General features: G+C 37.0%; 1 protein-coding gene across 1 annotated transcript in view; it reads right to left on the reverse strand.

Annotated features, from left to right (window-relative positions):
• Positions 1-13,067, reverse strand: part of ADGRL4 (adhesion G protein-coupled receptor L4) — a 107,893-nt gene that overhangs the window by 16,043 nt on the left and 78,783 nt on the right. Inside the window, exons 9-11 of the mRNA XM_072419528.1 lie at positions 12,157-12,359; positions 9,481-9,660; positions 6,724-6,927 (exon numbers count right to left, since the gene is read on the reverse strand). Of these exons, the coding sequence (XP_072275629.1) occupies positions 6,724-6,927; positions 9,481-9,660; positions 12,157-12,359 (587 nt within the window). The remainder of the gene's footprint in view (positions 1-6,723; positions 6,928-9,480; positions 9,661-12,156; positions 12,360-13,067) is intronic.

Raw genomic sequence — 13,067 nt, forward strand, 5'->3', positions numbered from 1 at the left:
ATTGTGGTCTCAGGGCCTAAATTCCACTTCATGTTTATATATCACCAGCTAAATCTCCAGTGCTGTTCAGTCTTTTTTTCATACCGTTCATTCCCAAACAACTTGTTACAATTTCCATTCATTTATTACGCCTGTCAGTAGCTGGAGGTCTAGTCTTCCTGGTCTTATGTCTAATAAATGTGTAGATTGATTCCAAAAAAGGGTGAAAACACTTTCACAAGGGGCTTCCTAAATAACTTTTTTCCTACCCTCCCAGACCTATTTTAAAAAAAAAATTAGTCAGTAATATTATCCTAAATTGCGGAATTTGCATCAATAGTTATAGGCTCCTTATGTTCTGAGTTGGGAAGCCTTGGCCTTATATCAATGGCATCAATTTCACTTCAGTTTCAAAATAAACATTTTCTCTAGCACACCCTGATACAGTGATTATCTTTTTGATGACAGTGATTTGACCTTTTTTCACAAAGGGCAATAGGCATTGCAAAATAAAAGAATTTTACTGCTCCAGGCTACTGTGTATCATTGTTCTCCAATCATAAGTGCACAGGCCCATTATAGCACATCTCACTCTCTGGAATCCATTAACAAATGCATCACAGCTTCATAGAGATGTTATTTGGGCTAATGGATGAGAATCCTGAAGGCTGCAGGTTCCTTCCTTGACATGCATAGGACCCAACTCTGGTTGGGTCAAAGAAGTCAAAGAAGAGAGGTCTATTACTAAGCCCATAGTAATCTCATATTCTCATGGTAAGGTCATCTAAAACACATTGAGTAGGTCCCTGTGCCCAGCAGAATGCCAATTTTATGAGACTTTTAAAGTTTTTACATAAAGATAGTGGTGATGTTGGTTATCTCTGATGTAGGCACACTCCCTGAACTATATCTCCCTTTCTATTCCCATGGTCCATATAGAGTACATGCTTCAAAATAATTCGCTTTAAGGTCATTGCAAAAAATAAGGGGCCCTTTTTGTGTCTAAAGGACAAGACATTTAATCTCCACATATGAAAAGAATTCTTCACAGTAAGGTCTGTGAAAATTTAGAATAGACTCAATCAGGAAGTAGTTTTGGCACATTCTATAGATTGTTTTATGAAAAGGTTGGATGCCTTTTTACAAGTACAAAATATTACTGGGTATTAAAGTTTAAAAGGACTGACACCCGAGAATGTTGATGCAGGGAACAGCGTATTGCCTCAAAGGAACAGAAAGGATTTAAACCATCCTTTAAAAGCATTTTTTTCACCTTCCTCTGCATCAACTTATGATTTGGCTAAGTGGTTTTATCTGGAATAAACAGATTTCTAATATGGTTATTTTCCAGTGGTAGAACTTGATGAACTGGGTGTCCATTGTGTCTTTTTTTAGCCTGACTTACTATGTAACTATGTAAGATAACAACATTTAGTGACACAAGTTTGTCAGGCAGGGATAACAAACTTCTTGAGATTTCAATATCAAAAAGTTCTTGTGCTGTCAGCCCAAATAGGAACTTATTGAATTTCTGCCCTATCTATAGGTATTTGTTACAACTTTTTAATATATAATATTTTAAGTGATAAAACACACTTTTTGTACTTTAGGCATGATACACTTATTATTGTTGACAAATAATCATATAAGAGATTAGTGAAACGAAAAAACCAAAGTCTTGTTAAAATCTATATACAATATATAACAAAGGTAGATCATAGTTACCCTATTTAAATAAATAACATAATACTATAAAAAGCTTCTAGTTATAATAGTGATAAATGTAATAATAATAACAATAATAATAGTAATAATAATAATTAAAAGTTCAGGCATACTATTTTTCTTTTGGGATTATTCATTCAGCTACATACATTTTTTTCAGAGCTATAACGACATCTGGATACCTATTAGAAGATTATCATAAAAAGCATGCCTATTATTCTGCATTATTGTTAGAAATAAAGCCATCTTAGCAAGCAATACATTCTAGCTAACATTAGACCCAGACTGTGTTTGGGTGCATTCAGAGTTTAATTACTGCATTGAAAGAGAACATTAATAGACTCGATGTTTCTCCAGAGATAAGTACAGGAACAAGACGCAGCTTCCTTCTTTCCACAGGTAAAGAAAAAAAAAACCCAAGATCATGGTAAGTGAAAAGAAGTATGACAAACCGACGGTTATGTAATCTCTTCTCCCCCCTGAGCAGAATGAAAATAAAACAAGATAGATGATGCTGTTAGCTATTAAAACTTGTTCAGTCACTGAGATCTCATACTAAGCAACAAACAATGGAAAAGGTTCAGAACAAAAAAAAATGTCTTTTTTTTTTTTAAAGCCGAATGTGACTTTGCAAATGATTATAGTAACTAACAAATAAAAGTTGAAAAGTAACTGGCCAAGATTTTCAATACTTTTCAAGTTAGTATTTGAATTCCAGCCCCAGCCAAAACTTTTCTAGAGTCTAGACCTTTGCGATCTTGGACCTATGGCTGTCAATGTATTGTAGATGTTTTACATTGTCGAAGACTGCAGTAGGGAAAGGGCTAGAATCTCTGTCAGGGTTTCCTTGCCACAGTTATGCTATGGTTATATGGGTGATTAAAAATGCTAATGGGAGATCTAAAATCCAACCAAAGCTAAGAAGAAGTTGGCACCAGCTTTTAATAGTGTTCTTCAAGCTTAGTTGGAGTGTCTTAGTGGTAGCAAGGTTTTATTGATCACCATTTCTGTCCAAAAGGTCAAACAGATAAGGTAGTAGGCTGCATGGTACTCATGCAGAGGTCCAACACTACCTGTGCCTTGGCAATATCACATTTCTTCAACTAACAACATGCCCTTTTGTCATCAGGTGTTATTGAATTCATGGCTGTAGTTTTGCCAGGGAGAATTTTGCACTGCAGTATGGATGCCAACAATCTTACATAGAGAGCAGCAGGCCTTCTGACAATTCCATGGTTCTAGGGATCTATAAAAGCCTCCACACCAGTAAAATACTGCTAAGTAAACTTTTGGAACACTATTCAAAGCTATTCTAGTATTTTATCAGCATGCTGGTCTGTGTTAGTGTGGATTTCCTGCCATAGCCCAAAGCCTGTGGGTATGTGATTGGCTTCCAGAACTGGTCTTAGATTATGGTAGGGTAATTGGATTTTGAACTTCTCTAAGGCTTGAGCAAACGAGGCAATAGCAAAGGGTCCCCAACTTTTTCAGGTTTTCCAATTGACAGAATAGAAGAGGTGCAGAGTGTTGAAATGTTGGACATTTTGGACTCCCACCTCATATTTGCCCACTTTGTGTAAAACCATTTTTGCTCTGAGGAACAGTAAGTGACATGTCCATGGATTCTGTAATTCTGTATTGGTGATATAAAAATACATAATAATAATTATTAATATAATATAAAATAATAATTTTCTAATAGGAAAGAAGCATGGCAATTACCTATGATATACAAAACTTTAGCAAACTATGTATTATCCAGTAAATACTTATATCTACTTTAGGCTAATTTTCAGTACATATATATCTAAAAACACTAAAAAGAAGTCAGTTTACCTAGGTAGGAAGTCAATGGTGCATTGGTTCCAGATCTTGTAATCAGTTCCATGTGATCAGAAGCCTTGGCGGCTTCACCAACAACAATTCAGAGCTGCAATGGGAAATGGACTCAACCTACAGACTTGGGGTCTCCCAATTTAAAATAGGAAAATAGCAGACCATGATCAGAAGGGGAACTTTTTTCTTTTTTAACAGAAGACAGGTAAGTTTTTACGCAATATTAACACTCCCAGCCCAGCCTTCCTAATGCCTGCTTGTGTGATTAAAGAAAATTCACAGTTCAGCTCCGCTTAAAAGCACAGCGGGCACAGACAACAAATTATTTTGGATGTTTGCTTTCTGAGATCAGTTCATTTGCATTTTAACAGTTTTGCCGGCTTCTAAAACTGAGACAAAATTGTTAATAGGTTATATTTAGAACTCTAAACAGCTCTACCATTAAAAATCATAGAAGGGTTTATGTTTACTCCAAAGGTATTCATTAAACATGACACTTGGAAAATACAATCAAATCTTCATCAGTGGAAATTTCAGGAGCCACCATCCACCTTTACAGTATTGTGTTTATTGCTGCTGTATATTACACAGGGTCCCCTCCTTCTCCAGGGCCCAATTGGCAGGAGTGCAGGAGGCTGAAATATTGGGCATTTAAGGTTTCCAACTTAAATTCGACCAAGGCTCCTTATTTCAAAATTGTCTCCATGTTTATTTGACAATAATTTTGTCATTATTAAATAAACTAAGATGTTGTTTGATTTTTTTTTTTTGGGGGGGGACAAACTTTTTTCTACTAATGTTTTAAAGACATTTTTCTATCTAAGTTATAATTTTTTTTCTATATTACCAATGTTAGGTTTGAGAAAAGTCAGTTTAGCTGTATGGAAACATTTTCTATTGGTTTCCCTATCTGTTTGTTAAAAAGCATGGCAAAATTATTTTTAAATAAAAAAATGATGTTCGTTTTAGTTGTATGCATTTTCATATCATGTGACATTTAAAAAGGTAGAAATATAACAAATGAAAACAAAAAAAAATATAAAAAAGCTAAGGGCAAAAGAGAAGGAATATGTTAATCAGGGCTACCTAACTAAGGGTTCATAATGTGTTAAGGAGGAATACATTGGGCTCTCTTTTTGAAACAGGGAATCACACGTTCCCCCAAACAATCTTTCATTGGAATCTTCTATCCCATCTCATCTTTAATGAGATAACTGTATGCAAATTAACTGCAAATATCTGGTAAATAAAAAAGTGCAATAAAAAATGAATCCATATATGGTATGCCATCATTACAGGAAATAACCGGATAAAGTTATAAAGTTACCATACAATGATGAAATGTAAAAAATACAAAATTTGTTTTTTGCTACACCCCGCCATCCTCCTCCTTCTGGCATTTCTATATTACCATAGCACACAGACTTTTTTTTAAAAGTTTTTGATCAATAAAATGTTTTGTTCCCTAGAAAAAGAAAAAATACCCAGCTAGGTATCTTTGGGGAAAACAAATGATTTGCTCTAAAACTTCCATAAACTCGAAGTGAACTTTTCAAAGAGTCTCGGTTAGTGGCTGCTACACAGAAAAACTCCAAACATTACATAAAAGTTCCTGTAGAAATGTGAGATATAAGGAGCGCTATAGAGAAGCTCAATGAGAGTCCCTCAAGGGGATATAAACATTACTTATTGCTGCCTTGTGCCTAGTGAATATTACCACCTTCCAATATTTAAACAATAAAATAAAAGCAATTATTCCGGTGTGCGTCGCTTCCTGAGCATTCAGTGTCACACAGAGGGATTGATTTCCCCCGACAGAAGCTTCTTTAAATACATATATACATGCTAGGAAAAGTTATTGCTTTCTGCATTATGACTTCAGTCAGCAAGACAACAATCTTAAGTTATTTCACAATGACAATCTAATGATGGGAAAATAGGAAAGGGTCTCTTTGTTCTGCAGTAAAGCATTCAGTTTATATGGTGAAGACTTCTTGCTCAGCTGATTATTGGCTCAGCCAATTGTTTTTTTTTTCTTAAGTTCTGCAAAAAGAACCGTATGCCAGATGAAAGTCTACCGCCATCCCATACCACTTATTATTGAAGTGAATGAAACATTTCAATAAAGAAGTAGCAGGAATTTGTGGTTGATCTGGAATACATTTATGATGGATCTTGTATTATCAGATGCTACAGTTCATACAATATCTGGCAGTTATTTGTCTTTTCAACCCACTGGCTGAACAAATGCCCAACATACCAACGGTGGGTTGATGTGGTTCTGAAGGAGCCTAAGGCTTCTTGTTGCAAAATAGTAGCTGATTGCCATGCACATTGGTTTTGATGTGTTAGGGTTGCCCAGGGCACTATATGGCACACAAATGTAGAGTTTGCAGGTTTTTTTAAGCTCATACCATGTGCTATGGTGTGTTAGTAAGTCACGTTTAGGGTGCCATTAACAATGAATGTGTAAATGGCATTAAGGCAAATGTTTCTGCATGGAAAGACATCCATTAAACATTCGTATTATGCAGTTCCGTTTCAGGCAGAATGATGTTGTGGACAGTAAGGAATGTAATTTAAGGAAATGGAGGAGCTTATGAGAAAATTGCTTAAACCCAAAGAACAAAACTGTACTATATCTCTGATGTGATGGCTGCATTTATTTTCAAGTTTGTTTTCTTTAGTTTCTCCTACTGATTCTGCCAGCATCACAATTCCTGTAATACATTTTGGAAATTCACTCCCCTATCCACCACACTTACCAAAAGTCTATTTGCTGGGAATAGGAATGCATCCCTGTGCATGTGAATGCCCATCCTTCGTTCACCTGTCTGTATTACATCTCTCTCCATTTATAGAGATAACTGAACCTGTTGTTCTTACAGTTTCAAACCTGAAAAAAGCTCAGGAGCAGCAAACTGCAACATGTGCATTACCCTTGTGGTGCCATTCTTCCTCCGGAGGAGGAAAAGCAACCACATGGCCAGGAACAACTTGTCATTTGTAAGGACCACTATATACCAAAACTGCAGCAATGCACAAATGTGCACACAATGGTTGGTAGAATGCTGGGGTCAACCAGTGGTTTAAACTCCAACCACTTGCTGTAACAAGAATTACAATTCTGACCACATTGCACTTCTGTTTTACGATGCTCTTGTACTTATATGTTGTACACACCTTATTTTTTGTCATATTGATCCCGATGAGGAAAAGCAGCTCAGCTAGGAATAAGGCACAGCAGAGGTTTTTATGGATGGTCGTCCTGGTGCTCTGGATTTCACTGAAGAAGAAGAATGTGAAGATACACAAGGACAGACAGATCAGGGAGATGATGATCCCCAGCTGAGTGATCCTGGTAAGGACGCTGTGATGAACAGACACCTGGAGGAAACAAGCGCAGCCAATAAACATCAGGATACAGACAGATGAGACAGGAGCCAGAGGTCATAATATACAGAAAGGCCGTTCTGATCACAGCGGATGGATTCTTCCTTTTAACACTCACATAGTATTGCTAAAAAGAAAATATAGTGACTTTTCTAGAAAGTCCCTCACTTTTTCTTTTTCTATTATTTGGTAATTTCGGGATGTGGCAGGTGTAATTTTGTTGAAACAAATGTGGGAGTCTCTAGGATTGTTTCTTTAATGCCCTGTGTTACACTTATTCACAGCTAGTGCAGTGATTGGGCTACTAACACATAAAACTATTTGAGCCAGGATTTTGCACATGTTCATTTGTTTTTAATATTAAAAGTGAACTTAATTTGCAAAAGGATCATTTAAAAGCGGAACTATAGTAAAAAAAAATAAAGAACTGTATTGTCCCAAACATGTAAGCATGCAAGGTAATATAAAATATATAATTTTTCAATAAAAATCATACTCGACATATATAAATAAATATATGTTTAGCATTTTTATTGTTGGTAGATCATTTTGACTTGGTCATTTTAAAAGTAGTTTGCAAGCCAAAAAAGTGTGGGCACCCCCGGTCCAAGTCTTCTAAACAGGCCCAGGTTTCGCACTGAGTGAGTATAAATAAATGGTCTTTGGCAGTGTTGATCCTAGAGAGAAAATATTTAGGTTGTGAATTTGATAGGTAAAACTAAAATGCAAGCTCCTCTGGGGCGGGAACTAATGTCCCTACCCATAAGACTGTATAGTCTATTGAAGCTTCTACAATCATACACCCCAAAACATCATTTAATCTAGAAAATTTGACAACACTGTAGAAGTATAGGAAATAAATTGTTTTATAGGAAACAAATCATGAATATTTATTAGTTTTATTAATAATATTATAATTTTCTACTCTCTATTTGTTACTGTAAGCTTGAAACTGGATAACCAGGTTGTTTTAAAATTGAAAATGCTGCAATTCAGGGATGGTGAGCAAAACCATGGACAGATTAAAACTCATTTTCTGTACTGAGTCTTCCATTAAAGACAAGGTAATTCTCTCCTGAAAGCAATGAGAAAATAATATGAAGTCTGTTATTGGGTTTTACCTGATCGATAATTAGAAAACATGAGGAACCATTATTTATTTAAAGCTTGGTACACAGTCAAATGAGGCCTGAGCTCACATTAGTTGCCTTCTATAAACCTTGCAAGAACTGAAAATTCATCTCTCATGTGCTGCTGTTTCTAAAGACCTTCTTATTTTTATACTTATTGAATAGGATATTGTATAGAATCTCAGCTGGAAAGCATTACTCATATAGGACTCAAGATTTCTTTAAAGCTGAACTTTGAAAGCTATAAAATACAAACAAAACACTTTCTGCTTCTACAGTTTAATAAAAGTTTATTTTTTAACACAAATCCTTTATGCTTTTGTTTTTAAGTTTTATAGTTCCCATGATGTTATCATCGGGTTTTAATAATTCCCTCTACATCAGCAGTCAGTAAGATGTGTTAGTTAGGGAAGTGATTGGCAGATGGAGTGGCTGATCTGTAAGCAAAACTGTGGGTGGTAGAATGGGTAGTGACAGGGGAACAGAGAACTTCCGTGTCATAGCTTCAGCACAGTGCACTCTGGATCGTTTTGAGTGAGTAGATTAGGAACGACCGATGTACTATGGAGGAGAGCACAGCAGGGTGCTGCTTACTAATCCTCCCTCTCCCCTCTGAATTGTTAAACAGAACTGTGTTGTGTGTATAGCTCTCATTCATTCATCTGTTACTCAAAACAATCACTAAACATAATTTCCAGCCTCAATCATCTTACATCTGTATTATTATTATTATTATACAGTATTTATATAGCGCCATCATATTACACAGCGCTGTACATAGTCCATAGTCGTGTCACTAACTGTCCCTCAGGAGCTCACAATCTAATGTCCCTACCATAGTCATATGTGATTATTATAGTCTAAGGTCAATTGTTAGGGAGAAGCCAGTTAACCTAGCTGCATGTTTTTGGGATGTGGGAGGAAACCGGAGAACCCGGAGGAAACCCACGCAGACACGGGGAGAACCTGCAAACTCCATGCAGATAATGGGGATCGAACCTGGGACCTAGTGCTGCAAAGGCCGGAGTGCTAACCCCTGAGCCACCATGCTGCCCACGGTGTATGGGGCAGTGTACTCTTATTATTAGTAATTTTTTATAGTCGTGATGAGAGTTACCATTGAAAAGTTTACTGATGAAGCTGTTACCGCAAAACGCGATACCTTACATGTCCCCAATACATATTTCTTTCCATTTAGTGGAAAAACACAAAATGGAGTTAAAGGGGATGTGGTACCATAAGCTACAATCCCACCTTAAATAAATAGCATCACTTTGTGGAAATGTACACTATATAGTCACAGTGCTAAATTATAAGCTATTGTGTTCCCCATTGACATTTTCTTTTTTAAAGATTTTAGGTATGACATACCAAGGTACCAACAGCTATAATACTATGGTAAACCTTGGCCACTTACTTGGGTATGGCTGGACGAGGTCATCAGAATGGCAAAATGAGTCAGGTGGTTACATTTGCATGTTGTGTAGTTGGCATTGGCATTTTCAACTTCACATCCTTCCGTAGACCACTCTCCATGTAGAGTTTCCACAGAGTATTTCCAAAAAGCACATTTTGCAGTTTCAGGCTCAGTGAATTGCTGTAGAAGATATTTTAGAATTCAAATTAAAATATTTAAAGTAGATGTAATCCCTTACTGAATTACACTAACTGTTGGAAACTTGGTGCAAATTTTTTAACTTTAAAGATGGACTAAGCTCCAAACTAAAGCTGTGTTGGGTTAGGCAGAGCGCAAAGTATTGGTTTTATATGCATCTACCCTTTGGCTAATAAAAACCACTGTGTAGTTATCTTGGTAGAGGCAAGATTATGCTTTCTCATGTTGGAACTTCCAGCAAGGAGAATTGGGATCAGCACAAATGTGACAGAACCATTTTATTTACCAAAAACTAGAACTAGCAGTTAGAAGCTTTGGTGTCTTAATCAATTTTTAAAATACACAACTATTGAAATAAAGGGTCCAGGGGGACTTAGGTACCCCTACCAATCAGGAAGTGTACATGATTTTTGTCAGGATAGATTCCAAACAAATAGTAAATTTTAAGGTGCTTCTTAGGCATAATCAACAATGTCAACTTGTTTCTGTAACATAGCATGTATATATGTTTATACCTAAAACAGATTGTTGATAAGACCTGGAATTACCTAAATATTATCCCACTTTAGAAAGTTCAGTTTTTTTCCTGTTGACGCAAATTGGACCATGTGTTATAAAGGATTATTATTTTTTCTCGGAATCAGCTGTGAGTTTAATTTTGTAAAAATGCAATTATTTTTATTATTATGTTCATTTGGTCTGTACAAGTAAATATAACCAGTCACACATCTATCAGTTTCTTCCTGGCAAATTTGTTGAGGTGCAAATCACATACACACAGCGCACCCCACCACAAGACTCATGCCCCTTGATGTGCCATGTTTCACCCTCATCCTGGGCTTAGACATAGAGGACAGCGTGAAACACATTAATGGGAGAATCATGGGTCTGGTGATAGTGCGTGTTGCCTATACGTGACTTGAGGGTCAATAGATTTGTTTTTGAAGAAATAACTTACTGGCAGGAAAGCAAATATTTGGCTTAATCGCTAGCTAACAGTGCTAGGTCGAATTTTAAAATTCAATCTCCTGGTGAATTGGGCCATTCTCGCTTACCGAACATGTAAGCAAGAACGGCCTGTGTAAATTTGGCTGTCGAGATCAAAATTTTTGGGACCAGCATAAGCAATCAGAGGAGCAGAGCTGACAGCCTTGCTCCCCTGATTGCTTTTGCAGCCCTGAAGTATGTGTTCTTGGATAGAGATTCTCTATCCAAGAACACAGGAATCCCCCGGCTGTGCTCATCATGAACGAATGCAGCCGTGGGAATCATCCTGTGCGCAATCTCTGGGGACTAGAGATTAAATGAGGGCTTCCTCCTGTAAGGATTTCCTCGATCTTCCGATGGGTCCGTGAAATCGGTTCGCTGAAATTTTGCGGACGCATCAGAAGTTCGAGGAAATTTCCACGAGAATGTCAGAAGCATTCTCGCTCATCCCTACTAAGTTGGAATCTCAGCCGGGGCACTATCTGCAAAGAGTTTGCAGGTTCTCCCTGTGTTTGTGTAGTTTTTATTTTGGTACTCCAGTTTCCTTCAGCATCCAAAAAACATGCAGTTAGGGTAATTGGCTTCCCCTCAAAATAATCCTTAGCCTGTGTCATGACATTACTATAGGGGGGGGCATTAGATTGTAAGCCCCTTTGTGGTAGTTAGTGATATGACTATGGACTTTGTAAAGCACTGCATAATATGTTGGTGCTATATAATTCCAGGTTAATAGTAGTAATTACTATTTTTATTGTGGTAATAGACTGACCATGCATGGCGGCACCTTGCCAGGTTTGGGTAGTCTTTGTCTGTCTAGATTCACAATGCCTTTTAAACTGTTTACTTGGGTTCTATTTTTTGTTACCTATCTTATGAATTATACCACCAAGCTCACACAATAAATCGGAACGAAGACCAGCAACAAGAAACAAAGTATAATAACTCACAATAGCCTGTTAGCCAACATTTTCCTTGAAGCAGATAAATAAGAAACTAATTCGGCCCATTCACAGTTGGAAGTTACACCTGTCTTTTTTCTTACTGAGTAAGATTGTATTTTAGGTTTCACACTTAACACACTTGACCATGAAACAGCTGTTTTAGAAAATGCTACGGAAGGACAAACTATTGAAAGATATATATATATACAGTGTAAATACGTAGTATGTATGTAGAAAATGCCAGCAAATTCTCTCATTGTACAGTCTATGAGGTCAATGAAGAACTTTTCTCGTTCAGACTCAAACTTTTAAATTCTTATGTCCAGTTTCCATAGCAACCATCAAATGAAAAAAGTCAGACATCTCAGTTTTAATTTCTGATTTAAATGGGAAGTTTTGCAGGAACTTGGGTGTGGAAAGGTATTAAAGACGTCTCTAAGATCAATAATTGTTCGTCTTGTAGCTGACTCCAGGGTGTAACGACAGTCTGTGAATCCAATGTGATGCCTACAGAAAGCTCCAACGCAAAACATCAATGATAATTACTTACCTTTAAATGTTTCAGTGTAAAAGTGACTTTTTCTAGCTGATATAGGGTAGGAGGTTTGGAATTGATTGCTGCCGCAATAATCGGTGAGTTTACTAGTTCACTGAATTCCAGTGAATTATTATCTTCTGCCAGAACTTGGTTTTCGGGAGAGGCGAGGAGTTCGCCGATGCTGTTATATCGGAGAAAAACAATGCTTACTGTGCCTGGGAAGAACAAGAGGGCATGGATATTAGAAATGGCTCATTACATCACACTTTTATTATTAATATAAACTGATATTTGGTACAACCACCCTTCCCACACCATCAATCCCACCGTCCTCATAAACCTATTCTTCATTTTTACTTACCTAAATCTGGGGTAACATGATGTTCCTGCTCCAAGTCTTCCCTCTACCTCTGTTTATAAAGTGGTGATCTTTCTTTGGGTGTCCATATCACTACCTGGGCATTCAGCTTTTTATTGATGTGATCTTCTCAATATCAAGAAGAAGCATTATCTCCTGGAGGACAATTAGGGATTGACCAGCACACTGAATCAATGGCGCCTGCACCATAAAATATTGCTGGACTAGGGCATCAGTAAATGTAGCTTCAAAAGTCAGGAAAAAAACATCTGTGTGATGGCTAAGAAAAGGATGGGAAGAAGAGATGGGATTTGTTTTTGGTTCATGCTAATGGTGCCCACTGTAATCCTTTGCCCAGATCGTACTAAAGCAGTATGAATTAAAGCAGAGTTTCTTGAACCTTTTAACATGGGGGAATCCGTTGAAATAATGTATAGGTCTTTCATAATTACTATGACCACAGCTCATAGTATAATAGTGTGGTAGAAGAATGCCTCTTACATTGCTGGCCAGTGGGAAGAATGTCACCCTGCAGATAGCCAAAAAAATCATTGGTGGCAGGTAA

Source organism: Pyxicephalus adspersus, chromosome 8 (genome assembly GCF_032062135.1).
Source record: "Pyxicephalus adspersus chromosome 8, UCB_Pads_2.0, whole genome shotgun sequence".
NCBI classification, from domain to species: Eukaryota; Metazoa; Chordata; class Amphibia; order Anura; family Pyxicephalidae; genus Pyxicephalus; species Pyxicephalus adspersus.